At 39.3% G+C, this 27,326-nt stretch overlaps 2 protein-coding genes and 1 long non-coding RNA gene across 20 annotated transcripts in view; 2 read left to right on the forward strand and 1 right to left on the reverse strand.

Annotated features, from left to right (window-relative positions):
* Positions 1-718: 718 nt before the first annotated feature.
* Positions 719-5,077, reverse strand: HSPA5 (heat shock protein family A (Hsp70) member 5). The gene is made up of 9 exons (XM_019728560.2): positions 4,957-5,077; positions 4,663-4,874; positions 4,334-4,565; positions 3,838-3,975; positions 3,395-3,507; positions 2,921-3,311; positions 2,571-2,808; positions 2,083-2,250; positions 719-1,625 (listed from the first exon to the last, which is right to left on the reverse strand). The coding sequence occupies exons 2-9, from the start codon at positions 4,782-4,784 to the stop codon at positions 1,063-1,065; spliced, it is 1,965 nt and encodes a 654-aa protein (XP_019584119.1). The 5' UTR covers positions 4,785-4,874; positions 4,957-5,077; the 3' UTR covers positions 719-1,062.
* A 532-nt stretch (positions 5,078-5,609) lies between these two features.
* On the forward strand, positions 5,610-15,952 carry LOC109446015 (uncharacterized). Its single transcript, XR_002137124.2, has 3 exons — positions 5,610-5,744; positions 15,348-15,399; positions 15,808-15,952. It is a non-coding gene; the product is annotated as an uncharacterized LOC109446015 (long non-coding RNA).
* Positions 15,953-17,487: 1,535 nt separating this feature from the next.
* The window catches only part of GAPVD1 (GTPase activating protein and VPS9 domains 1), a 61,316-nt gene continuing 51,477 nt past the window's right edge, over positions 17,488-27,326 (forward strand). For 8 of the 18 annotated variants that reach the window (XR_012495940.1, XR_012495939.1, XM_019728576.2 and 5 more), the window contains exons 1-2: positions 17,488-17,629; positions 23,236-23,279. The gene's annotated coding sequence lies outside the window, so the exon portion shown is untranslated. The remainder of the gene's footprint in view (positions 17,630-23,235; positions 23,280-27,326) is intronic. The other 10 variants (XM_019728574.2, XM_019728577.2, XM_019728578.2 and 7 more) reach the window with 3 other exon arrangements.

The raw sequence follows: 27,326 nt of genomic DNA on the forward strand, positions 1-27,326 counted from the left end.
CCCAGTTTTAGGGTAAACGTCATGCTGTCAGGTCCCAGTTCTGCCAGTTAACAAATTAACCTTTCAGTTGGTTGCTAACCTGAAAAATAGCTATTCGTGGGTAGTACTGGATTTCATGTTAGCACCAGGGAGACTGCCCTTTATTGATTATACTACTTAAACACCTAGACCTACCCTTTCTCAGGAAGCCACTCCAAGTAATCTTGAACCTCTTGATATGACTGCCTTTGATCCACAATTGCAATGGGGCTTAATGTAGTTTCAAAGTCACCATCCTAGATCCCACTCCAGTACCACTAATGAGAAATTTCAGAGATGGGGATTCTGACATAGCTGAGGTTCAAAATACAACCTTTACGTCCTGAAATTATGAATTGAATCCAAGTGTCTAAAGTGAACATCAATGATACACCTATCAAATCCAGCAGCTATCCAGTATCAGTAATAAAAAGGCAGCAGAAAGTTTTAGGAAGATAAGGGGAAATAGGAAACTTCAAATGTTCAAGAAAACTCCACTCTTGTACACTGGGAAATGGCCCTTGCCTTAATGAGTATATGGGTGAACCTCCCACCCCTTTTCTTAAAGTTAGGCAAGTTCCCTGAAGGTACTGAATAAACATGTTTCCTTACTTCAACTCCCCACTCCCTCCATGAGAATCTAAACTTAAAAGAAATCACTGCCCTAATTAGAAAGCTTAGCACAAAAATTAGACCGGTGTAAATAACAAACATTTATTGGTGTCATTTATGGTAGAAAATAAAGTTCCTACACCAGATGCACATGACCCAATTGTTAAATAGAACATTTCCATAGTGAACACACGCCCTGACCCAGTTTTTTTACCCACATTTTAAGATAGTCAATTACTCCTCTCCCCCCACCCCAAGACGTGAGCAACTGCTAATGAAAAGCAGTAAACGGCCACTTGGGCTGTAGCATTTTCAACTCCACTCCAAGGTGAAGATTCCAATTACATTCGAGACTTAAGTTCTCTTAATTTTCTCCTAACGAAAGTTCCTGAGTCCAGTATTTACAATAGTACAGCACTAGCAGAGCAGTGTCTACAACTCGTCTTTTTCTGCTGATTCCTCATCACCAGTTGGGGGAGGGCCTGCACTTCCATAGAGTTTGCTGATAATTGGCTGAACAATTTCTTCTAGTTCCTTCTTTTTAGCTTTGAAGTCTTCAATGTCAGCATCTTGGTGACTTTCCAACCACTCAATCTTTTCCTCTACGGCTTTTTCCATAGTCTCCTTATCTTCAGAGGAAAGTTTACCTCCCAGCTTTTCTTTATCTCCAATCTGATTCTTTAGAGAATAGGCATAACTTTCCAATTCATTTCTCGTATCAATGCGCTCCTTAAGCTTTTTGTCTTCCTCAGCAAACTTCTCTGCATCATTAACCATCCTTTCAATTTCTTCTGGTGTCAGGCGATTTTGGTCATTTGTAATTGTGATCTTATTTTTGTTGCCTGTACCTTTGTCTTCAGCCGTCACTCGAAGAATGCCATTCACATCTATCTCAAAGGTGACTTCGATCTGTGGGACCCCACGGGGAGCAGGAGGAATTCCAGTCAGATCAAAAGTTCCCAGAAGGTGATTGTCTTTCGTAAGGGGTCGTTCACCTAGAAGTTACGCACAAAAATCTTGTTAGTTGTTACTGACAGACATTAGTGTATCTGGAATCCTGCATTTCAGTCTGTTAGAGCCTGCAGTGGCCAGGGCACTCTATCGAGCTAGAAGGGGGTCATGGGGCTGTTAAGGAGCAACAAATGGTACTAACAGTGAGTTAAGTTACTAACTTTTAATTGAATTTCATCTACTTTATGTCATTATGCACCCTTTTCTTGTTCTCATATTCTAGAGCCAGCTCAGAAATTTTTAATGGGAAAGAATGCTAGATAGCTAGGTAAGAGCTGGATTTTACTGCTAACTCTACCAAACTTAATACTAGTCAAATTTAGGGACCTCCTCCCACCTGAAAACAGCAGATATTTCTTTCTCTAGTCTCTTCCACATAGTATATTAAGAAGTCACGCTCTTTAAACATGTACTATGGTATTGACAAATGTAAGCAATTACCTTCATAAACTTTGATTGTAACAGTTGGTTGATTATCAGAAGCTGTAGAAAAGATCTGCGACTTCTTGGTGGGCACCACAGTGTTCCTTGGAATCAGTTTGGTCATGACACCTCCCACAGTTTCAATACCAAGTGTAAGGGGACATACATCAAGCAGTACCAGATCACCTGCAAAGGTAATAACACAGAGGTAAGTTCTAATTAAAGAGTCATAGGAGCACTAACAAGCAGTGTCCCAGGAATAGTACAACTTTATCTTCTCCATCTTGCTATTTGGTTAGGTTCTATGTGAAATCATTTTAGAAGCAATGAATTAAATATAGTTGCTCAGGATCTTGAAACTGTGCCAAGTCTTGTCCTCACTGTACCCTTTATTAGCTGTGTGACCTTGTTGCTCATATTCTACTGCTTTCTAAAGCAACAGCTAATTATACTCCTCCCATCAAGCTGCTGAAGCACTGTAGAAGGTGCTTGGGACAATGACCTACCTGTATCTTGATCACCAGAGAGTACACCAGCCTGGACAGCAGCCCCATATGCTACAGCCTCATCAGGGTTTATGCCACGGGATGGCTCCTTGCCATTGAAGAACTCTTTAACCAGTTGTTGGATCTTTGGGATTCGAGTAGAGCCACCAACAAGAACAATTTCATCAATATCAGACTTCTTCAAGTCAGAATCTTCCAGCACTTTCTGCACAGGCTTCATGGTAGAACGGAACAGGTCCTAGAGTAAGAGACATAATTTTGTTTACCCAGATATTGTCTAGATACCTAAATGTACTATCCAAAACAGTCTAATTACATCTTACTAGCAAAGCAACAAACAAGGAACATACCATGTTTAGCTCTTCAAATTTGGCCCGAGTCAGGGTCTCAGAGAAGTCTTCTCCTTCATAGAAGGACTCAATTTCTATTCTTGCTTGATGTTGAGCAGACAGGGCCCGTTTGGCCTTTTCTACCTCACGACGGAGTTTCTGCACAGCTCTGTTGTCTTTCCTAACATCTTTGCCAGTCTTCTTTTTGTAGAGCTTGATGAAGTGTTCCATGACACGCTGGTCAAAGTCTTCTCCACCCAGATGAGTATCTCCATTAGTGGCCACGACTTCAAAGACACCATTATCAATGGTGAGAAGAGACACATCGAAGGTTCCACCACCCAAGTCAAACACCAGGATGTTCTTTTCCCCTTCCCTCTTATCTAGGCCATAAGCAATAGCAGCTGCTGTACTGTTAGGAGAATAAGAAAGTTTTGTTAAGATTATATTTTCCCTAATTAGCAAATATGCCATATCTTTGAATTTAACACTTACGGCTCATTGATGATCCTCATAACATTCAATCCGGCAATAGTTCCAGCATCTTTGGTTGCCTGGCGTTGGGCATCATTGAAATAAGCTGGTACAGTAACAACTGCATGGGTAACCTAAAATGATTACAAAAGGGAATTAAGTGTATCTTGTCACGTGGTTCAACCCTTATTTAAATTACAAACCATCACTTTAGTTTCTAAGCCAATTTATTTGTAAAATGGGCATAATACATGTAATTGTATACCCAGGGATTTGCAAGCATGAAGTGATAACCCATTAAGAGTCCCTAGTACTTTCTTTGGCCTACAGTAAAGCACACAAGGAATTAAAACTAACATATGTGGATGCCATTCAGATTCAAATTATTAAAATGATAAAAGTATCTATACAACATGATCAAGAACAGTAATAAAATTACTTAACATCGTTCTAGAAATACTTACCTTCTTTCCCAAATAAGCCTCAGCAGTTTCCTTCATTTTAGTGAGAACCATGGCAGAAATTTCTTCAGGAGCAAATGTCTTTGTTTGCCCACCTCCAATGTCAACTTGAATGTATGGTTTAGTTTTCTTTTCAACAACCTATTTTAAAGAATGGTTATTATTTGCAGACCCAAAAGCAGTGACATTTCAAATTAAAAAAAAAAGGATTATCTGAGAGCCACTTCCTCCCCCATAGTTTGGTTTACTTTGATCCCTTGGAGCTCAATATTGACCAGAAATACTTCTCTTAATCTTAAACTACTGTGGACAGGAGTAGTTCCCTGTGAAGGTTCTTTGCCAACTTTAGTAAGTTTTGTAACATACCAAATTAAGTAAAAATTATTACATATACCACGTCTGTATCCTTTTTTGTTAACTCAATACTATTCTTCAGGACGTCTCAAATACTCCCACCACCACCACACACTTTCTATCCGGTGAAAAACCCCGGTCAAACCTTGAAAGGCAAGAACTTGATGTCCTGCTGCACAGATGGGTCGTTCCATGTGCGCCCGATGAGCCGCTTGGCATCGAAGACCGTATTCTCAGGGTTGGAGGTGAGCTGGTTCTTGGCTGCATCGCCTATCAGACGCTCCCCTTCAGGTGTGAAAGCCACATAAGACGGCGTGATGCGGTTACCCTGATCGTTGGCGATGATCTCCACGCGGCCGTTCTTGAACACGCCGACGCTGGCGGAGAAAACGAACGGAAGAGATCAGCACCGCGATCATCACGGCAGCCAGGAAGCCACGCCCCACTCCCCCACTTTCCACAAACCCCCCTTACCAGGAGTAGGTGGTTCCCAAGTCGATGCCGACCACCGTGCCCACGTCCTCTTTCTTGTCCTCCTCCTCGGCCCGCGCCGCGCGGAGCAGCAGCAGCACCGCAGCCACCAGGGACAGCTTCATCTTGCCGGTGCCGTCAGCCAGTCAGCAGGCAGGTCGTTGCAAGCAATCTAGTCACAGGCCGAAGCACGGGAACACGCCGAGATTACCAACCTGAGGGAGACAAAGCCCAGGGTCAGGAGGTACAGTGGACTAGAGGAAGGGCAGATCCAGAAAGGCAGGCCGCGGAGCTTACCTCTCACACTCACGAATTTCTCAAAGTCGGTGTCTGTGATGTCTTATCCAGGAATAACCGCGCGGCCCCGACTCCGTTTATATAGCCTCCCCACCAGCCCCGTCGTGGAAGCCGCCGATTGGCCAAGACTCTGCTAGTTGGAGGCCACTGATTGGTCCAGGCCACCAAGCTGGCCGCCGCGGATTCGAAGCGGCCTCCTCCGCAACGAACGTCACGGCTACGCCCCTCTGGCGAACTCATTGGCTGCTAGTCGCTCCAACAACCACCAATAGGAGGCCACATCCGCCCCGTGAGCTGGCTCCATTGGTTCAGTAGCTGTCCGTCCCCCGTGCAACCTCTCACCTGGGGGCCGCTTCCGCCGGTAACCACGGAGGTCCCGCCTCTACGCTGGGCTTTTGGGACCGGAGCCGGTCTGTCGCGCCTGGTTACCTCGAGGCGATGGGACTTGAACCCTTTGCTTCTGTACTCCCCGTATGCCCCTCTTCCGTCCCCCATGCCCAGGGGGGAAGTGACTCTTCCTCCTCCGGGCTCCATCCCACCCCAGGCAGGCAGGTCACAGCGTAGATGCTGTGATCACCTAAGAACAAATTTCTCTGCCCTTCATAGCAACTACCCGTACTAGGCTGTCCGAGCCTCAGGGCCGCTTGCAGTTAACCGGCCCGCAGCCCTCGAGCCGGGGCCTTGGTCTGGGTACCACCCGGCTGCGAATCATAGTTCCTACCCAGAGTGTCGCCCCTGCCCAGCTATTTTTGTCTATACCAGGCCTCTCCACATTGCCCTGCCTCATGGTAAGTCACAGGATAGGCCTGGCCAAAGTAATTGTCTCCTAGCCCTGCGTGCCCTCCCCACTGTGGGAACCCTGTCCCGAACTTACCGTCGCTCCCACCCTGGGATGTATTATTTTTCTAGTGTGCTACCCCTTGCTTCCCCACCCCGTCCATCGTTTCCCTTTCTGGCTCAGGTTATCATTTACAAGGCTTTTCCTCATCCTTTATTCTTGATACCTTTCAACCTTCACTCTTTTTGTCTGTACTTAAACACATTTGATACACAAGGACTTCTTGATAATGCCTTACTCTTGTATAACAATCCTGTAGCAAAAAATAATAGAGGCTACTATTTACTTCAGGTTTACTATGTGCCAAACAAACATTGTTCTATGTTTCCTGTGTCATTTAGTCCTTACAGTTCAATGTTTGGCATTTCCCATTTTCCAGATGAAAACTTTGACACAAAGAGATTAACTAGTTTAAAATCATAGAGCTGCTAGGGGATGGAGTTAAGATTGATAAGTCAGCATGACTCCATAGTGAATGCTCTTAACAATTTTTTAAAATTAATTCATGCAAATGGTTTTAGAGGACCTACTATGGACGGCCCAAAGGCCTGATAACAAAATATTTTGAGATGCTTACAGAAAATGTATGAGACATTGTCATAGTCAGGAACTGATGACCCCAGCATTTTTCCTGCTAAATGTATTTTTGAGATTCATCTGTATGGGCAATACTGTGTCCAAATAACATTGAAACATCTAACATATAGTTCACTAAGATGCTGAGTATAGGAGTCGGTACTCAAGAATTTTCCTCTGCTTTAGTGCTCTTCAAAGGTTATACTGGTGACTCAGAGTTGACTCCATTTGTACTATAAAAGTTGCATCATCCAATCCTTTCAACAGGGCTTATAATACTGTAGTAACACTGACCCTTCTTTAGATTGCATCAGTCCATTATCAAGGTAGAAATCACCATTCGGCCACATTACAGCTTCATATCAATTCAAGCCAATTTCCTGTGTATATCACAATTCACTTCCATTAAAAACAAAGCTCCAGTTTCAGCCTCACCCTTGATTGAAGGAGTAACCTTTTGTAACTCTCCCTTTTCTAAGATTTAGAAAAGTGATATCTGGCCAACTTCTGAAGAGAATTGAGTATATTGGTGATTGTAGTATCTTTTTAAAACCAATATATTAGATATATGTTATAGTATATTCCAAAGTGTGATCATTTATGGATTGAATAGCAAAGTGCTTAGATAAATCTAGTTTGCTGAATGTTAAATGCCTATAGTAGTATCAGTGCCAGGTTATCAATATTTAAGTAAGTGCTATACACTAAGCCAAATGTTTTATGTGCATTCTTTTTTAATCCTTATGAAACCATTTTTTAGTCCCTATTTTAAAGCTCAGGAATCTGAAGTCCCAAGAGGTAAAGAAACTTGCCCAGGAGATATCACACCTGAGAAGATAGGGAGCCAGGATTTGAGCCTTGACAGTTTGGTTTTTCTATCGTCTAGGCTGTCATCCCGAGCTTTGGTTTATAAGACTTTTTGTCTTAGAATATAGAGTAGTTACATAGTTTGCAAATATTTTGATAATGGGTTGTAGACAAATACAGATTTTATCCAATAATTTAAACCTGGTTGTTTCACTTGTGCTCCTATGGGTAAGAAAATAGATTTCTATTTCCCATCTGATCTCAGAAAGCTAAGCAGAGTTAGGACTGATTAGGATTGGATGTCATTTAGCGACTAAATCTTTTCTGAAAGGGCATTAAAGGCAGAAAGGGAAAGGAGGAGGCCTATGTAATTGACGAGTTGACTGTTTAGACCCTGATAATTGAGATTTTTCCATGTGCTTTGTTGGAGAGAATATTCAATTAAGAGATAGGGCACATGACCTTGGGGGAAAAAATCAACCTCCCAGAGCCTCAGTTTCTTTGTCAACTGAATGTCAGGAATTTCTGTCCTACCTGTCTTAGTGGCTTCTTGCAAGGATCAAATGAGATACTATATGTGAAAGTATTTGGAAAGTTGTGCAATATTGGTAATATTATTAATCATGTAAACATACAATGAAAAGAAATTTCAGAAGCTCGTCAAGAAAATCGCCTCTTGAGAGTCAGTTTTCAAGATTTCTTTCAATGAGAAACAAGTTTGGTGGTGATGTTGAATTTGACAAAGATTTTTGAAAATGCTTTTAAAAGCATTTGGCCACATAGATCCCTTTTTTACTAAAGAACTGGAATAATTCCTCGATCTTCTTTAAACAACATTGGAGTTAAACAAAAGTATCTCCCGAACACTTGATCTGGGAGCAGTACTAGGTATAAATCATGTAATTTTTTTTGTACTTTTGAAAGTGTAAAGTGCTATGCAATAAGTTTACTTCTTTGTCTTCACTTCTTAAAAGAGGATTTTATCATTAATAGAGAACCATCACCTCCCTTTCCTGACACAAATGAAAAGTAACAAGGCATTTTTTGTTCACATATTTTTTTCGTGGATGTTATTTAGGAGGATGTGCTATGTCAGGTAGTGTGATAGAGAGAAAAGACCATGGGGTTTGGAAGCATAAAAACTATGAGTTTCAGTTCTATCACTTTGGGGCAAGTCACTTAATCTCTGAGGCTATAAAATGGCTCCATTTTACTCATCTGTAAAATGGTTATAATTCTGCCTCCTCACAAGGCTGTTGTTATGTTTAAGGTATTTGATTAGTTGTAAAGTATTTTTAATTTTATACATAAAAGTTAGTTTTAATTTTTCTCTCTGAAATTTTCCTTTGAAGAATAAAGAGCTACCTCTACAGAATTTGAGTGATAATATTATATATATATATTAAACCTAAGTTTTTAAAATAGGACATATATGTACATGGTATAAAATTCAAAGGTACAATATACAATGAAAATAAGTGCTTGTCACTCAGTCCCTAGCCTTGTTCCTCTATACTGATAAAGGTAACCACTGTCACCACTTTCTTGTGTAGCCTTCTAGAGATGTTTTATTGATATACAGTGTGTGTATATGTATATCCCTGTTTAAAAATCAGTGATTTAGCATACTACATACATCGTTCTGCTCTTTTCTCCAGTTAGCTATATTTCTTAGAGATTGTCATAAATCAGCTGCCTTTGTTTTTATGTCAATGGTGGCTACTCTCAATTGAGTATTTACTATGTGCTGGATGTTTTACATATTTTAAACCTTTTTAGTATACATTACAATGTGAATACAGAAAAGTACATAAAATATAAATGTACAATTTAACAAATAATCATAAAGTGAATCCTCAGGTATTCAGTATCCAAGCAAAGAAACAGAATGTTGTCAGGACCCGGAAGTCCTCATTTTTACCCCTAACTGATCAGTATCCCCTCTTTCATTTAAAAAAAAAAAAAAAAAAGTTACTTTTCTTTATCATGATAGTCTTTTGAATTTTACCACCTAGATATACTTCCTCAAAATGATGGTTTAGTTTCACCTGTTTTTTTAAATTTTTATTTTTATTGGGTAATATTGGAGAACAGTGTGTTTTTCCAGGAGCCATAAGCTCCATGTCAAGTCGTCGTTTTCAATCTAGTTGTGGGGGATGCAGCTCAGCTCCAAGTCAGGTCGTTTCTCACTGGTCCATGTGGGAATCCAACCAACGACCTTGGTGTTATGCGCAGCGCTCTAACCACTGAGCAAACCGGCCACCCAAGTTTCACCTGTTTTTTTTAACTTGATGTACGAATGGAATTAGAAGAGTATATATTTTGTGTCTGGCTTCTTTCACTCAACATTGTTTTTAAGTTTTATCCTTATTGTTAATGTGTAGCTCTAATTCATATTTTACTTCTGTATAGTATTAGAATATATCACATTTTAGGATATGTATAGATTTTGGCTGTCATGAACCACGCTGCTTTGAACTCTCTTAGATGAATCTTTGTACACACATGTATGAATTTCCCTAGGGTATATGACCAGGATTAGAATTGATGGATCAAAAGGTTTAAATATCTTCAACTATAACAGATCATGGCAAACTGCTTACCAAAGTGGTTATGAAAGTATACACTCTCACCAGAAGTGTGAGAGAGTTCCTGGGGTTGACAACATTGTCAACACTTGATAACAAACTTTTTATTTGACAATCTGGGGCATGTGTAATGACATCTCATTGTGTTTTATATTTTAATCTTCTTGATCACAATCGAAGTTGTGTGTACCTTTTCATATTTTTTTTTACCTTTTCATATTTTTACTGGTCGTTTTGATTTCTTCTTTTCTGAAGTTGCCCATTTCATTGTTGAGTTTTTTATTTTGTAATTACTTATATTCTAGATATTAGTCATTTTTCAGTTATATGTGTTGCAAGTACCTTTCCCCACTCTGTGGCAAGTGTTTTTATTTCCTTACTGTTCTATTTTTAACCTTTGGTTTTGAAAGTAGTACAGACTCACAGAAAGTTGCAAAAGTAGTAGAATTCCATGTATGTTTCACTCAATGTCCTCCAATGGTGACATCTTAACATAGCTGGAAAAACTAGGAGATTGACATTGGTACTTTACTTTTAACTAGACTACGCACCTTATTCAGTTTCATCATTTTTTAAACCTGCATTTGTGTACATGTATGTTTTTATATATAGTTCTATACAGTTTTATGTATCGATTCATGTAACCATCACCAAAATCAAGTTATAGAATTAATGCTTTTTTGGTAGGCAGACATTTTGACAAACAAAACATCAATTTTTTCCTTTTATGCTTGTGTTTTTGTCTTAAGAAGCCTTTCCTTATCCTGAGATCAAGAAGATATTCTTCTCAATTATCTACTAAAAATTTAGTAGCTAAGTTTTACCCGTCTTTTTTTTTTTTTAATTTATTGAGGTGACAATTGTTAGTAAAATTACATAGATTTCAGGTGTACAATTCTGTATTACATCATCTATAAATCCCATTGTGTGTTCATCACCCAGAGTCAGTTCTCCTTCCATCACCATATATTCGATCCCCCTTACCCTCATCTCCCACCCCCCACCCCCCCTTTTTTTTTTTTTTTTAAGATTTTACTGGGGAAGGGGAACAGGACTTTATTGGGGAACAGTGTGTACTTCCGGGACTTTTCCAAGTCAGGTTGTTGTCCTTTCAATCTTAGTTGTGGAGGGCGCAGCTCAGCTCCAGGTCCAGTTGCCAGTTGCTAGTTGCAGGGGGCACAGCCCACCATCCCTTGTAGGATTCGAGGAGTTGAACCAGCAACCTTGTGGTTGAGAGCCCACTGTCCCATGTGGGAATTGAACCGGCAGCCTTCAGAGTTAGGAGCACGGAGCTCCAACCGCCTGAGCCACTGGCCCAGCCCTACCTGTCTTTTTTAGATCTGTATAATTCACCAGGAATTGATTTTGTATATACGTGAGTTGTATATAGTGTCAGTCAAATTAATTTTTTCCACATGGATGCCCAATTGTCCCAGCACCATTTTTCATATTAGTATATTTGTTAGCATCTATCTTAATTACTATAGCTATATAATAAATCTTGAGGTCCAGTAGAACAAGTCCTACCACATTGCTCCTTCTTCACTAGTGTCTTTGGCTATCCTTGGCATTTTGCATTTTCACGTAAATTTTGGAATTAGCCTATTAAGTTAGCAAAACAAACCTGTTGTATATGAAGAGGAAAAGCAGATTACTCAACACTGATACTATACTGCATATTTTAAAATAAGCTTTAAAATGTCGAATTTCTATATTTCTCTATACTAGAAATTCTTTTAATTTACGTGAACTTAGCATTTTAAAACTTTGTTATCAGAAATAAACAATTTCCATTTTGAAATGACAAATTACGATGAAAATGACAAATTATGATGAAATATACAGCCATTAAAATTATTGTTGTTACCTATGTTTGTCAGAGTAAATTGCATGTTACTTTTTTATCTACATTTTCTTGTTATTTAAAAAAAATCTATTAGGAACTTATCAAGTTGAAAAAACTTGAAGAACTTAGAACTAAAATTAATACAAGAGAACAAAAACGATTGTCAGTGAAAAATATGTAAGATGATTCCATTACAGATATTTGATACATTATAATTAGTCATGGATTAAATTCAAATACAGGTAATACACCAAGTCTTATGTTGATTAATATTACATCTCCTGTCAGTCTGGACATCCCTGGTACTCTGTTTCCCCGAAAATAAGAGTCTTATAATAAAATTAATATAAGTCTTATATTAATTTTTGCTCCAAAAGACGCATGAGAGCTGATTGTCCAGCTAGGTCTTATTTTGGGGGAAACACGGTATTGGTAGAAAAATAAGATTTATAGATTTTATTGGGCAGAAGTGTGAGTTGCATGATTTATGACCGTTCTACAGGAGTCACTTTCCTCATTTTCAGCATTCTCAAGTTATAGACTTTTATCTGTTGTCCTCAACTTAGACAATAATTTTAAATGTCTTGACAAAGGTTACAAAACCATATGACTATGTAAATACATTGCTCTGGTCTTGGAAGGGTCCCCAGGCAAGTGAGGGGCCCTAAATTCTAAGTTCCGTTGACTTCATAGTAAGTTGACCTCTGAGTGCTACTATTTCTGAGCCTGCCAGTTGGGGCCAGTACAGGACAACTAAAGGCCCAGAACATGGATTGAGACTATATCTTATAACTGGAGTCTTGTCCTTTACTTTTCAATTGGATTATTTCAAAGTGCACAAAAGATTTTATGAGGGAATACTTTCTGCTTCTGTGCATAAGATAGCTTCTATGCATGTCTTTTCTGGACTTTTTTGTTTGTTTACAGATTCCCAGAGCTTCAAAAAATTTTTCCCATTAAATAAACAGCATAGTTGGGGTGGCCAGTAAGCTCAGTTGGTTAGTGCGCAGTGCTCTTAACACGTTGCGTACGGATCACGAGAATCTTTGTTTTTTCTGAGCCATGCGTTAAGGACGGATAACGAGAATTTCAAAAGATTGGGCAGAGAGCAGTGAGAGGCCAAGACAGGGAGGTGAGACGAGTGGCGATAGGGAACCAGCTGTGAAAGTGCCTACGCAGCGGGCCCCCAAGGAAGACAATCCGGCCAGGCTCTCGGGAGATTTGGCCACGCATCATCTGGAGCCCATAGTGGGAAGAGGAAAGAAAAAATATCACACACAGGTGTGTAAAGTGTGTGCATCAAAAAAAGTGAGAAGTGGGGCTGGCCCGGTGGCTCAGGCGGTTAGAACTCCATGCTCCTAACTCCGAAGGCTGTCGGCTCGATTCCCACATGGGCCAGTGGGCTCTCAACCACAAGGTCGCCAGTTCAACTCCTCGAGTCCCGCAAGGGATGGTGGGCTCTTCCCCCTGCAACTAAAATTGAACACGGCACCTTGAGCTGAGCTGCCGCTGAGCTCCCAGATGGCTCAGTTGGTTGGAGCACATCCTCTCAACCACAAGGTTGCCGGTTCGACTCCCGCAGGGGGTGGTGGGCTGTGCCCCCTGCAACTAGCAACGGTAACTGGACCTGGAGCTGAGCTGTGCCCTTCACAACTAAGACTGAAAGAACAACAACTTGAAGCTGAACGGCACCCTCCACAACTAAGATTGAAAGGACAACTTGACTTGGAAAAAAAAAAAAAAACGCCTGGAAGTACACAGTGTTCCCCAATAAAGTCCTGTTCCCCTTCCCCAATAAAAAAAAAAAAAGTGAGAAGTGAAACTCGGTATATATGCAATTTTTGCCGTGTCCCACTGCACAAAGGAAGCTGCTTTCTGCAGTATCACACCAGGAGGGATTACTAACATCATAGGTGAGTAAATCCTAAAAAATTCCATACAAAAATAATAAATGACATAGAAGCATTTACGCTTTAAAGAGAAGAGTGCATTTTAAAGTAGTTTCTTTTAAAAACCTGCTGGAACAGAGGGGTATGAGGGATTTAAACCCCGCCGTATGCAACGTGTTAACAGGGTTGCGGGTTTGATCCCCACGTGGGCCACTGTGAGCTGTGCCCTCCGCCCTCTGCAACTAGATTGAAACAAGTACTTGACTTGGAGCTGATGGGTCCTGGAAAAACACAAATAAATAAAAGTTAAAAAAAAAACCAAAAACAGCATAGTTAATTCACATTTTTTTGTTCAACCTAATGAGTTCAACCTAAAAGTCCATCGATACAGGATGCTAAATAACCAATAGTAGATTATACTATGGAAATACAGTGCAAAGGTTCAAAACAATGAGGTAGATTTTTATGTATTGATATGGAAAGATACCCCAGGATTTATTATTAAATGAAAACAAGTTACAGAACACAAAACTATATACAATATGATCCTATTTGTATTACACCCCCCTCTCCAAAATCTGGACAGATACTTATCAAATTGACAAGAGTGGCTCCCTCTGGGTGGAACTCGATAGGAATCCAGAGGAACTGTGACTTTCTTGTACACATTTTTTTTCAAGAACAAGAACGAATTCCTGTATTACCTGTTTGAACATACATTTTAGAAAAGAAACGTAGTGAATGAAAAATGTCTAAGTTAGCCTTTGCATTGAATGTTTTAAATGTTTGCCTGCCATTTGAGTTTGAACTATATCATAGTAGAACAGCTAACATTTGTGTTTTGCTTTGTGCTAAACAAAGCTTTGCCCTGCATCCTCTGATTTTATCCTCATAACAACTAGAAGGAATAGATAGGGTTGGTGACATCTCAGTTTTACAGTTGAAAATACAGCCTCAGCGTTCATTCATAGTAAAATTATGAATTATCTGCTGTATTTTCTACTCATGTTACTGCTGTAGTTACTTATCACCAAGTTATAGTTTATTCCACTCTTTCAGTTGAGACACTAAGATTGATCTTTTCACTGGCTGTGGCTTTCCACAGCCAAGTGTGTATTGCCACTTCAAAGTCATTTCCTAAGCTGTGTGCCAAATCTGTTTCATAGCTGAAGTCCTTGTGTCTTCTTCCCTTTTGTCTTGCTGTCGGTCTTCCTAATCTTTACTTCTTTATGGATATGGCTCTGTTTTTCTTTCTGGTATGGTTTGCTCCCACTTAACTGTCATATTTCTTTCCTAATTATACATACACAATACCTTAAAGTGTTACTTTTCCCAGGGGTATGTACTTTTTAATTAGGATTTCTTGAGGAACAGCTTGCAAATTCAAATGATTGAGGATGTTGGACTCGATGATCTGAGACTCAGCTCTAACATCTGTGATTCAGTATATCTATCACTAATTATGACATTTTCCGGCCTTTCACAAACTTGAGGATAAAATATTTTTGTCAAGAAATACTTGCCAAAGTCCCCTGAAGTCACTTGCCATAGCATCTGCTTTCTTGGCTTACTTACCTCTAAGACTGCCTGTGCACAAATAGAAGGAAAGAGAATGTTTTTTAAAAAACAACTTCTGAGTTTGTCACTACTCTGATTCTGTGTCAGAGTAGTCTAAGGGAGAATATGGAGCTGGGAGTCTGAACTTAGCTCTAATCAAGATCCAGTATGAGTTTTGTGACCATATAAAATGTATGTTAGGAAAGGCCGAGTGGTATTCTGAAAGAGAAGAGCTTTCTTTGGCCAGGGTTCATTTTATTCATTCCATTCATTTTTTTTTTTTTTTAAAGGTATTACTGTTGCAGGAGGCTGGGTTCTTGCCGACGCAGTGAAGAATCAAAGGTCAGCAAGCTGATTAATATGCAAGCAGGGTTTATTAATGATCCGTTCTCAGTGAAGAGAATTGGCCTCGCTGAGGTGGGAGAGAGAGCCATAGGCTCCAGTCCCCACGTCCCTGAGAACTTACATAGTTGCCGGGTGGGGTAAGGGAGTTACATATTGATTTGGTGGGAAAAGGTGGTGCATACTCTTCCACAGGAGGGTGTGATCTCCTAAGATGGGTAGAGGTCTGTCAATTCACATTCTTATCTTGCTCCAGACCACCTCTTGTCATCCCTGGTGAAAACAGATATGGTGGCTGGAGGCAGTTAATCAAAGTTATTTATGAGCTTTTTCTGTAAGCACTATGGACCCCTCTCCAACCCCTCCTCCTTCTCCATTTTCTAACTTCTACCTAACATTTTGTCTTAGGTTGTATGCCAGGTTCCAGAGAGACAGTGGTGACTAAAATGGGGTTCTGTGCCTGTTGATCGATTTTGAGTCATCTTTTCACTTCTTGAATTCTTTTTCCCGTGTGTAAAAGGTGTTAATAATAAATATTCATATTCCTCAAGAATTACTGTTGTAGTCATCCATTGTTCTGTGTGGGGTTGTATTCCTTGGATGTGCTGAGTGGAAAAAAATTGAAAACTGCTGATCTAATTCAAGCTCTTCATTTGTAGGTGACAGAATAGGGCTCAGAACACCTAATTGACGATCCCAGTGCTCTTTTTACTTAACCACGTACAGTGCGGTTTCTTCAGGACCCTCAAGAACTTTTTCCAACTTTTGGGGTACTTTCCCCTCCTCCCTGGCCTGTGTGTGCCAGCAAACTGAATGTGTTCTTTTATGCGTTCATTTTGCTTAAGCTAGCAATCCTCACATGCCGTTTCCCTTCTTGAAATCCAGCCATCCAGTAACTCCCAAGTGTCACCTTCTTAAGGTCACAGCCTCTCAACTTGTTGAAGCCCTTTTCAGGGAATCTCGTAGCATTTTGTACCTTAGTGTATTATTAATCCTTAATCTGTACAAGCTATCCTTTCACCACATAAACCATATCCTGTTAACCTTTCTCATTCCCCTGGTGCTTTGGGCGATGCTTTAGAACAGCTGATAAATAATCTTTGATCAAATTGAATTCTTGAATCAGTTTAATGGCATATGGTAGCAAAAATACCTGACCAGCTTATCATAGAATGTTGTTGTGGTAATGAAACAAAGCAATAAATGTGAAGCAAATTTTGACAGTGTTTAAAGATAATACATCAAGGAGGATGACAAAATGGATCGAAGTCGGAGCTGATTCACATTTGAAACAGTTGGAAAAGTGTGTTTTTTTTTTTCTTTTTTGCCTGGAGACTCTCAGTGTTGGATGATAAAAGCAGTGTTTTCAATTTTTTGAAAGGCTGTCAAGTGGAAAACATTTCCATGTATTGCTTCAGGCAGCATAACTACTAGCAGTGGAAGAAAGTGAAAGGGAAGCAGATCTCAGTTCAGCAGGTGGCAGAACTTTAACATTTAGAGCTGTCCAACAATGAAGTAGGCAGCCTTAAGGTAGTGAGTTCCCTGAAATTTGAACTGTTGAAATACAAGTTGGATGACCATCTGGCTGGAATGTACAAGAGGGAATTCCTGCCCGGGCTGGAGTTGGACTAATGACCTTTAAAGTGTCTTCCAATTCTAAGGTTTCTAGGACTGTTAACTAGACATTTGAATATCTGAATTGTTTTTGTAAAAAAAAAAAAAAAAAAACTTTGTTAAACTGTCAAACTTAAAAACTGGTCATGTTTACAATAAATAAAATTAGATAAAATGAAGTGGGAAATCAGGTTTAAAAGTGAAAGTCCAGATACCACTAAGGGCAATTAGAAAAAAGGAGGGGTGTGTGTGTGTGTGTGTGTGTGTGTGTGTGTGTGTGTGTGTGTGTGTCTGTGTCTGTGTCTGTGTCTCTCTCTCTCTCTCCTGGGCAAGTGAAAGCGAGGGTCCGCTCATGCCGGTAGCCGACTTGGCCCGCAAAAGCGGAAAGGGCCCTGCTGGCTGCCTGCCCGAACTACCAGTCCCAGGGGTCCCCGCGGCGTCGCGCACGCGCCATGGCGTGGCGGCAGCGCCACCGCAGGACGCAGGGAAGCCAAACTAACGAGTGGTGGCGGCGGCGGCAGCAACGGCGGTGGCAGTTCGCGGCGAGAGCGACCGTTCCGAGGCCGAGTGGCGGTCCGGCGGAGACCTCGGTTCCTTCCACCGCATGATCCTCTTGGTGAGTGCGCGTCCCCATTTAACCCGCGCCGAGTGCAGGGCTCCATGTCTGGCGACCCGGCTGCTCCGGCCTAGGGCCGCAGCCTGCGCCTGACGGCCGGGCCGCCGGCTCCAGCTGACCCCTGGCTCTCCAGTGTCGGGGAAAGTGGGGGTAGGCGGAGTCACAGTTTGGCGGAGGGGAGAGGTGTGGCGGCGCGCTGGGGCCTGGGCTGCCTGAAGCGGACAAGAGGGAGGGACGCGTGGGGGATGGGGTGGACCGCCGGCGGCTTCGGGTGTGAGCCGGATGCGAGGCAGGTGGGAAACAGTATAGGAGGCAAGAAGGGGGTCTTGAGCCCCTGGTGAAGGTGTCGTGCGTTGGGGACTCTTGACAAGCTAGACTCACGGGTCTAGGGGGCAGCTCACCTACGACAGGCACACACTATACTTAGTATCTTTCCACTTGAAGGTCTGGAAGTGAGGTTCTGTTGGTTGCGTTTATCGCCTTTCCTTCAATCTCACCTTTTATTGACTGGCAAAATTTAAATGGGTGCTGGCTAGGCAAATCATAGAAATAAACAGGCTTTTGTGTATAAATCTGAGCAAAAACAGGGAAGCATTCAGATAAGGACTAGGTCAAAGGAGGACTCAGTGTTTTTAATTTAAAATTTGTGAGAAAAATCAGTTTGAGCAAGGCTTTGAACTAAGAAGGGTTTTTAACCTGGGATTCACCGGTTGGTGGTAGAACTGGGGGTGGAGGGGAGGGTCCTTGAACTAGAATGGGGATAAAATCACATCTTTATTTTTATTATGCGATAACTGTTAATTTATTATATTCTTCAATTATGAATGTAGGCAACAAACCACAGTAGAATTAGCAATGCCTGTGACTTTGTTACCAATAAGAATTACAGATATAATTGTATCATGTTTACAGTTTTGCAGGTTTCTCAAACTATCATTTATGCTTATAATTTTTTTCAAATTTATGATATCGTTAGACCCACTGTTAGATCTTATTTACTGCGATGTGAAAGCTGCACATATAACACTAGAGCAGTGTTTTTAAAATTGTTTTGCTAATAGTTCAGTATAGTTGGTTTCCTTTTTAGTCTCATGTATTTAATTATGCATTTAAAAGCAATCTGAGAAGGGGTGTGTAGGCTTTACGAGACTACCAAAGAGATCCATGGCACAAAAAGATTAAAAACTCCTGAAGGAGAAATAAGTTTTTTGAAATCTATAAGTCTGCCTAGAAGAATATTTGAATCATTATATGAGAAAGAAGACAAGCAGATAGGATAAGTGTATATGAAAGAGGGAATTTTGTAATCAGGGAGGTAAAAGAAAGATTTGGCTGAGAGCAGAGTAATAGTTTGGAAAGATAGAATAGACCACAGGGTACTGTGGAATTCAGGGTATTGGGGAATCAGCAAAATAATCTGAGCAAGAAAGGAAAGTGAATACCTTGGCTCCAAAATTTACATGTTAAGGCACCTCCTAGTTCCAAGTGATTGAAGCCCTCCAAGCTCTTGAGTAAGCCTGTGACAGGATATTTTAGTGTGTGCTGGTTTTCTTTAAATCATGCAGATAGTGTGGTTTTTAAAGATTTTTTTTTTTATTGGGGAAGGGGAACAGGATTTTATTGGGGAACAGTGTGTACTTCCAGGACTTTTTTCCAAGTCAAGTTGTTGTTCTTTCAATCTCAGTTGTGGAGGGTGCCGTTCAGCTTTAAGTTGTTGTCCTTTCAGTTTTAGTTGTGGAGGGCACAATTCAGCTCCAGGTCCAGTTCCCGTTGCTAGTTGCAGTGGGTGCAGCCCACCATGCCTTGTGGAAGGAAGTCGATCTGGCAGCCTTGTGGTTGAGAGCCCACTGGCCCATGTGGGAATCGAACTGGCAGCCTTTGGAGTTAGGATCATGGAGCTCTAACCGCCTGAGCCACTGGGCCGGCCCTTTTAAAGAATTTTTTGCCCTTAAGTGAAAAATCGCAGGATCTCACCTCTTCAGATATATTTCCCTATTGCCATTATCTTCTTTTCATACATGACGGAAAGTAAACGTGCAGATTATAGCGTTGGAGGGTTGATAAGCCATTTTCTTGAAATTCCATTTAAAATTTTTGCAGTTCAATTTCATTTTGGCATCAGACTTCTCACTGACAAATCACTCTTAACATTTTTTTTTTCAGAACATGTGTGACTTGAAATTTGTACCTGTTTGTAAAGCACCTGTCACATCTCCTGTGAGATTTCTTTCCCTCTAAAATAATAGCAATAATGGAAAACCATTGTAGCAAAAGAGTATTTTACAAAACAAATGGTGGTGCTGAAATAGTTTTTTGCCTGGTACATCTGTGTCCTTACACTGCCCCTTTTGTCATTTTTTTGTCCTCTGTCCCTTTATTTGTAGCATCTATCTGTCTAGTATTATTTGCATATTTATTTAGTATTTTAATCTTTGTCTCCTAATTAGAATGTCACCTCTGTGAGAGTAGGGACTTGGTCTTCACCACTGTGCTGGAATAGTGGCTGGCACATAATAGATACTCAGTAAATATTTGCTGAGTACATCAATGAATGAGTCAATTTGTAAGAGTTAGATTCCCCCCACCCCCCGGGAATAAAACATCCACTTTTAAAATTTTGCAAATAGTATTATGTATGCTGGGTTGAATTGGAACTTTTTCATCTTACATTTTTTAGAGGAGAGGAAATTATTTCCCAGACACTATGTGGTACTTTTGTGGGCATTTGGTTTCATACAGGACTGATCGTTCTTAGTACATGCTGCCATGTAGGTTTGATTATCCTTAACTTTCTATAATAATGTAAAGGAAGGGTGTGTGGGTAAAGTTCTATTTTGCAAAGGCTCTTTAGCTATGTGATCCTGGGTTGATATAAATGACTCCAAATTTTTCACATTAAATTGTTAAAAATTTTTAATGTCTGACAGTATCAAATATTAGTGAAGATATGGTTGAAAATGGTAATTTAGAAACTGCTGGTAGAGTTTAAATTAGTATAGCTGTCTTGAGAGACAATATGTGCAGACTCAGTAAAGTTGAAAATGGGCATACCTACCCCATAATTTCACAACTTCTGGAAGGCAGTAAGATAATGGGGGGGGGTGGCAAAGGGGATGTTGATACCTGTAATTTTTTTTTCTTTTTTAAAAGATTTTATTGGGGAAGGGGAACAGGACTTTATTGGGGAACAGTGTGTACTTCCAGGACTTTTTTCCAAGTCAAGTTGTTGTCCTTTCAATCTCAGTTGTGGAGGGTGCCGTTCAGCTTCAAGTTGTTGTCCTTTCAGTCTTAGTTGTGGAGGGCGCAGCTCAGCTCCAGGTCCAGTTGCCGTTGTTAGTTGCAGGGGGCGCAGCCCACCATCCCTTGGGGGAGTAGAACAAGCAACCTTGTGGTTGAGAGGACGCACTCTAAACCAACTGAGCCAATCAGGAGCTCAGCGGCAGCCCAGCTCAAGGTGCCATGTTCAATCTTAGTTGCAGGGGGCGTAGCCCACCACCCCTTGCGGGACTCGAGGAATTGAACTGGCAACCTTGTGGTTGAGAGCCCACTGGCCCATGTGGGAATAGAACCGGCAGCCTTTGGAGTTAGGAGCATGGAGCTCTAAGCGCCTGAGCCACTGGGCCAGCCCGATACCTGTAATTTTAATTTAAAGACTAGGAGCAACTATGACAGCGTTAACATTTAATTCTGGGAGACAGAACACAAGTGCTAAATCATTCTTTGTACCTTTCCCTATTTTCTGTTGATTTCTTTTTAATCCATAACTTTTAAATATGTTTTCCCAACTCTGAAAATTGTAAGCCTACAGAAGAGTTGAAAGAGTAATACAATAAACACTCAACATTCTTCACCTAGATTCGGTAATTGTTAACATTTGCCACATTTGCTTTGCGAAGAACAAGTAGACACATATTTTGCTGAACCATGTGCAGGTTAGATATAGATACCACCAGGACACCCTTCCTCCAAATACTTTAGGATGTATTTCCCAAGTACAAAGACTTTCTTCTACATATCTACAATTCAGTTGTCACCCTCAAGAAATTTAACATGGATATAATATTACTTTATATATATATACACACACACACACACATATATACATATATATGTATATATATATAAATATATATACATATGTGTGTATATATGTGTGTGTATATATATATATATATATATATATATATATATATATATCCAATTTCCTCAGTTGTCCCAATACTGTTCTTAGTTTTTCAGTTTTTATTTTTGACCCAAGATTTGATTAAGGACCTTGTATTTAGTTGCCTGCTTGAATTTAGAATTGTTTTTCAGCCTTTTTTGGGTCTACCATGACAATAAACATCCAGACCAAGTTTTGTAGGATGCCCCTCAATTTGGATTTGTCTGAACGTTGCTTCAAGATCAGATTCAAGTTAAACATTTTTCGCTGGAATGATATGTAGGCGATTTTAGGTTTCTTTGTGTTATCACACATCAGAGGCATGACATATCAGTTACATTACTGATGTAAATTTGATCGTTTGAATAAAGTAATGTCTACTAGATTTATATTGTAAAGGCACCTTTTTTTCCCCTTTGTAATTAATAAGTAATTTGTGGAGTGATAATTTTTTAAAACTTTCTGAAAGTCATGAGTTGTTAATAGACGTACCTGTGTAAAGGGTCAAGAAAATTTAGATTGGAGATAACTTCTGCTAAATGGGAGAGTGGGAGATCAGGGAATGGCTGGGGGAGGAGATGACATTTGAACTAGACCTAAAGTCATAGATTTAATTGGCTGTAGGGATATTGGAGAAGGGCTCCAGATGAAGGGAGCAACTTGTACAAAAACAAGGACAGGTTTTGTAAATTAAATAGGAATCATCCAAGTTTTTCTCCCTCTCTCACTCTTCGTCTCTCCCTCCCTTCCTCCTCCTACAGTGAAATTGCTCACAGGGAATCTGAAGTCAGTATACTGGAGAAGAACCAGAGAGCAAACAAATCTAGTTTTGACTTCCTTCTTTGTCATGTAATAGTTGAATGATTAGGCAGTAAGTTATTTGACTTTTCGGACTTTGTTTTCCCATCTGTAAAATGGAGGTGATAAATACCTTTCACATACGATTAAGTCTAATAATAATAATGACATATGAAAAGCATCAGCAGCATGGCTTTTACTCAGTAATTGCTTAGTTACCTTTTGGTGCTCCAGCTTTCAATCTGCTTGCACTCTTTTCCACCTTGATACCACATCCCTGACTTTAAAACAAGCCCTACTCTTCTGGTGCCTTCTTAGCCACTGTCATAATGCTGTCACTTCCCACTTCACGCAGTTGGCTTCACTGTGAGTTTGTGAGCTGCTTTCCAGTAATGGCCCAGTGCTTACCACCTTACAAGGTGATTCTACTTGATAATGGCATTCTGGAAATTGCAACAATATGTATTAACTTTTTTTTTTAGGTCCAACTCATAATACAACATTTGCCACTTTCTAAATGTGATGTGTTTCAGTTTAAATTAGGTTATTTGGAAAAATTATCCATAATATTTGTAGAAAGTTGAAGGGGGAAAGTGGATATATCCCAATGGTAAGACTTTTCACTTTATTTTTTAATTTTTTTTAGGAGTCAGTGTGTTGGAGAGAGTTGGTTACACTAGGATTTCCAAGGTAAAGTATTTTGTGTGTGTGTATATAAAAGCCCAGTATAGGTGGGATCCTTCTTACTTGCTTTGGAAAGACCAGTACTTGAAAAAAATTTCTCAAATGGTTAATTAAATGTTTTCGCTTTCAACTTTTTATTTTTTCACCATACACATTGTCTACTCTGGAATTAATTTTTTCTTAGGAAAGAAGGATTTCAGTCATGTAATTTTTTACACTTGTACTGCCTAAACTTGTTTGCATAGAATTGTTTGGGGCTTTAACTCTTTAAGTAATCCTAATTAAGATATTTTCATTTGTAAAGTAACTAGGACCAATAATTTCTGTATCATGTATGCATTTTAGAAGAAGCTTTAGGCTTCTATTTGATTTCTGGTTTTTAAAATTATAGGTAATTAAAATTTCTTTCTTTATGCCTACCTCTATTTTCTGATTTTTCAGAATGTTTTAGTTTGTGTTAGGATTTTGAAAAACTTTTTCAGAAAGGCAGTTCTTCATTGTTTCTAAGCTGAAACCCGGTTTTGAACTCTGCAATGCCATGGTTCAAAGACGTGTTGACTATCTGTTGATACTGTAAGTTCTCTTATTTAATATATATGAATGAGCGGTTGAGCAAATGTTTAAAAAATACAGACTTTCTGGGGGGTCTCTATAATGTCTTTTTTTTTAAGTTTGGAGATGAAACTTCAATGTATACACCTTTTTCATAAGCCATTTTTTCAATGCAAGGCTTTAAGCATACTGTTATAACTGTAAAACCAGGCAAAACGTCTGCTCATTAATCTAAGATGTCTGTCCAAAAGATGCTTGCTTGGTCTTGCTCCCTGTAATGCCAGTACACCCACGCTGCAGACTCGTGGAAAGCATGTCGTCAAACGTGTTCAGTTCCTCTTCCGTTTTTTTTTCTTATTAATTTGTTTGCAATTTTTTTTCTGTGAGTGTTTGAAAGGATTAAACCATGGTGTTTCTATTACCTATTTTAAAAGACGAAAAAGTTAGTGAAGGGATATTTGCCTGTTTGCATTTCTTCAGGATCAGAGTCAAGTTATGTTCCCAAGCAATCTTAATTTTATGAGGATACATGTATTTTTAAAGTTTTTAGGACTTAGTCTAAATTAACCTATTTTTAACCTACTTTAAACTTTCTCCTTTCACTTTCTAATACAGAACTCAGACCCATCTCTTGATTTTACTTTCATTATTTATAAATCCTGACTACTTGATAAAAATATATTAGGTCTAAAAGTTGTAGCACTTAAGGCAGAATTGCAAAATGTTTACAAATACTGATTTCTGTACCAGAAAAGCTTAGGAAAGAATAGATGAATTCTTTTTGCAAAATTATCTCATTTTCACCACCTCCTTTAGAACCCAAGTAATCTTTGATTTCTTTAAGACAAAGTGCCTCTTAATATCCCAACTATTCAAGGTTGTGATGGGCCAACTTGGATTTTGATAGAAAGTGACTTATTAAGCCTCTCTGAATAAATTCCTGTTCTATCATTTCAAAACATCATCATAATAATAGTAATGATAATAATAGCTATCATTTATCAAGTTCTTTTTCTATGCATTATGTAAACTATTTAAAATTATGAATTCCATGATTCTATGGAGGCAACTTAATGGTCGATTTCATTTTGAAAAACTATTTTAAGCAACTAGATAAGTTTTGTGTGTGTCCTCCATGAAGTTCCTTTTAGGTTAACACTCTGTGAAATAGCATTCTTCTAAATGTGATGAAATGGACATGACAGCCTGCTGTTTACATGCTTCTCTTAATTTTGAGGGTGAACACTTGGGTTTTGAAACAGGCTTTACCAGTATGACAGCTCAGCAAAAATGCAGCTGAAGCTCTAAGTTCTCTTTCTGCTACCCCGTTTAGTTGTTTTGTACACCCACTGCATTTATGGAAGAAGCTGAGTTTATCCAAGCTTCCTCAAAGCATGTTGGTGGTTAACTCTTTCTCTCAAACGTTTGCAGAGGGTTCTAAAGGTTTTAGGTTTTTCTTTAGTTATTTGGTTTATCTTGACCTCCAGATTTATATACCTGTATGTCTTACTGAGTTGTCATTAGAGATTTTTGAGTAGGAGGAAATTAGATTTGGTGGTATTTAATTTCAGACTAATAAAATTAATGGAGGTTTATTTAATTGTGAAAGTTCCTGACACACCCATTTCTGGATTGGGCGGGTATTTTTTGTATCATTTATTGCCTCTGGGAAATAAAGGGATATAATTTTAATGTCATTGCAGTTCTGCTTTTTGGTGTATAGCTTGTTATTGTTGAACTACCTCCAGAAATTAAGAGCTGTGTCCTTTTGGTTGCACTTGAAAATTTTCACATTTTAAATATTATTCCCAGAATTCATCTTGTCCTAAGTAAATGACTGCACCAGCAGATATTTCAGCAGGGAAGATCTTAGTGCCATGTTTTTATGTTTTTCTTCTTCTTTTTTAAAAATTACTAAAGTAGTAAATGTTCCTTGTTAAAAAACAAAACAACTAGAAACAACGCAAAAAATGAAAGCTTTTCTTCCCCGCATTATATATACCTGTACTAAATGCTTTGTAAGTTTTTCTTTTTCCCCGAAAATTATAGTTGATACTTGATTAACTTATTCAAGTATTAATTGTAGTTAATACTTGGGCTTGTTAAGTGCTTTACATATATTAGCACATTAAACCCTCACGATGCTATGAACATGCCCTATAAAGTAGGTTCTGTTTTGTGTCTATTTGCCAATGAAGAAACTGAGGCATAGAGAAGTAACTAGCCGGAGGCTGCACTGCTAGTTAAGAGGCCAAGCTGAGCTTTGAGCCCAGGAGTCTTGCTCCAGGGTTTGTGTTTTAACCTCTGTACTGTCTCTGGGATCTTACTGTGCATATCGTTTTGCAGTTTGCTTTTTTCACTTAATGATACTTGATGGACATCTTTCTGTGGACGTCTGTATCCTCCTTAATAGTTACGTAGTATTCCAGGATAGGGGTATACCAAAATTACTTAAGTTAAGTAAGTAAATTACTTAAATTAAGTAAGTAAATCTTTCTAATTTAATCTTTAGTATTGCCAATCCCATCAGTATTGACTTCAAGTAGTATTTTTAAAAGTCAAGATGTTTGAACTAAAATGGTGAGAATTCATCAGTATTTACTAAATAATGCCTATTGACTGTCCAGATATTTTGATATTCTCTCACTTGAGTTGTATAATAAAATCTGGCTTAACTCACAAGCCATTTTTTATACATGGATTCATTATTTTTGTGGTTTGTCTTCTTTAGCTCTGGAAAATTAGTAGTGTATTAGGGGTAAAATCAACATCTGTCTGGATTTTAGTTATTAACTTTTGGTAGGGTCTAGAATTTTGGTGTTATAACAAGAAGTCTGTTGTGTTCATTTGAATTCTGAGTACTATCTGGCTTTATATTAGGTGCTTCTTCAAAGTATTGTGCCCTCCCCCCCTTTAAGAGGGTATTAAATTCTTTATTCATTACACATGATAATAGGTGAAACGCAAGCTTCATTCCCATCATAATTTTATCTGGTACCATAATTCAGTTTAGATATGTTGCATAGGATGTGCCAGCAATCATTAATAACCAAATAAACTTCATGACTCTGCCTTGGTGACCCTTGGGTGAGCTCCAGGTCACACACAGTAACTGTGAATTCAACTACACTGAGGTTTCTGAAGACAATGGCCTCTGCACCCAAGCAGGTTGTAAATAAATTTCAAATGGAACCTGGCAGCACCATGAAGAAATTCTAACTTCACACTGTTGAGGTAATTTACCAAGATGGCTTCAGAGTAGACTAACTTTACGCAGCATGTTTTAAAAAATGACACATTTATTCAGCGTCATGATCAGACTAAATCAACAACATGGATGCAAAAAAAAAAAAAAATCTGCATTAAAACGCTTTGTTGGAATGCTTTACACTTTCCACAGAACAGAAACTAAAATAACCTGTTGTACAATTAGTCACAAATACAGTCCTCGAGTTTTTCGCCCGTACACATGAGTACTGTCTAAAACGTGTCTTCTTTGTA

This window comes from Rhinolophus sinicus, linkage group LG04 (genome assembly GCF_036562045.2).
Source record: "Rhinolophus sinicus isolate RSC01 linkage group LG04, ASM3656204v1, whole genome shotgun sequence".
NCBI lineage: Eukaryota > Metazoa > Chordata > Mammalia > Chiroptera > Rhinolophidae > Rhinolophus > Rhinolophus sinicus.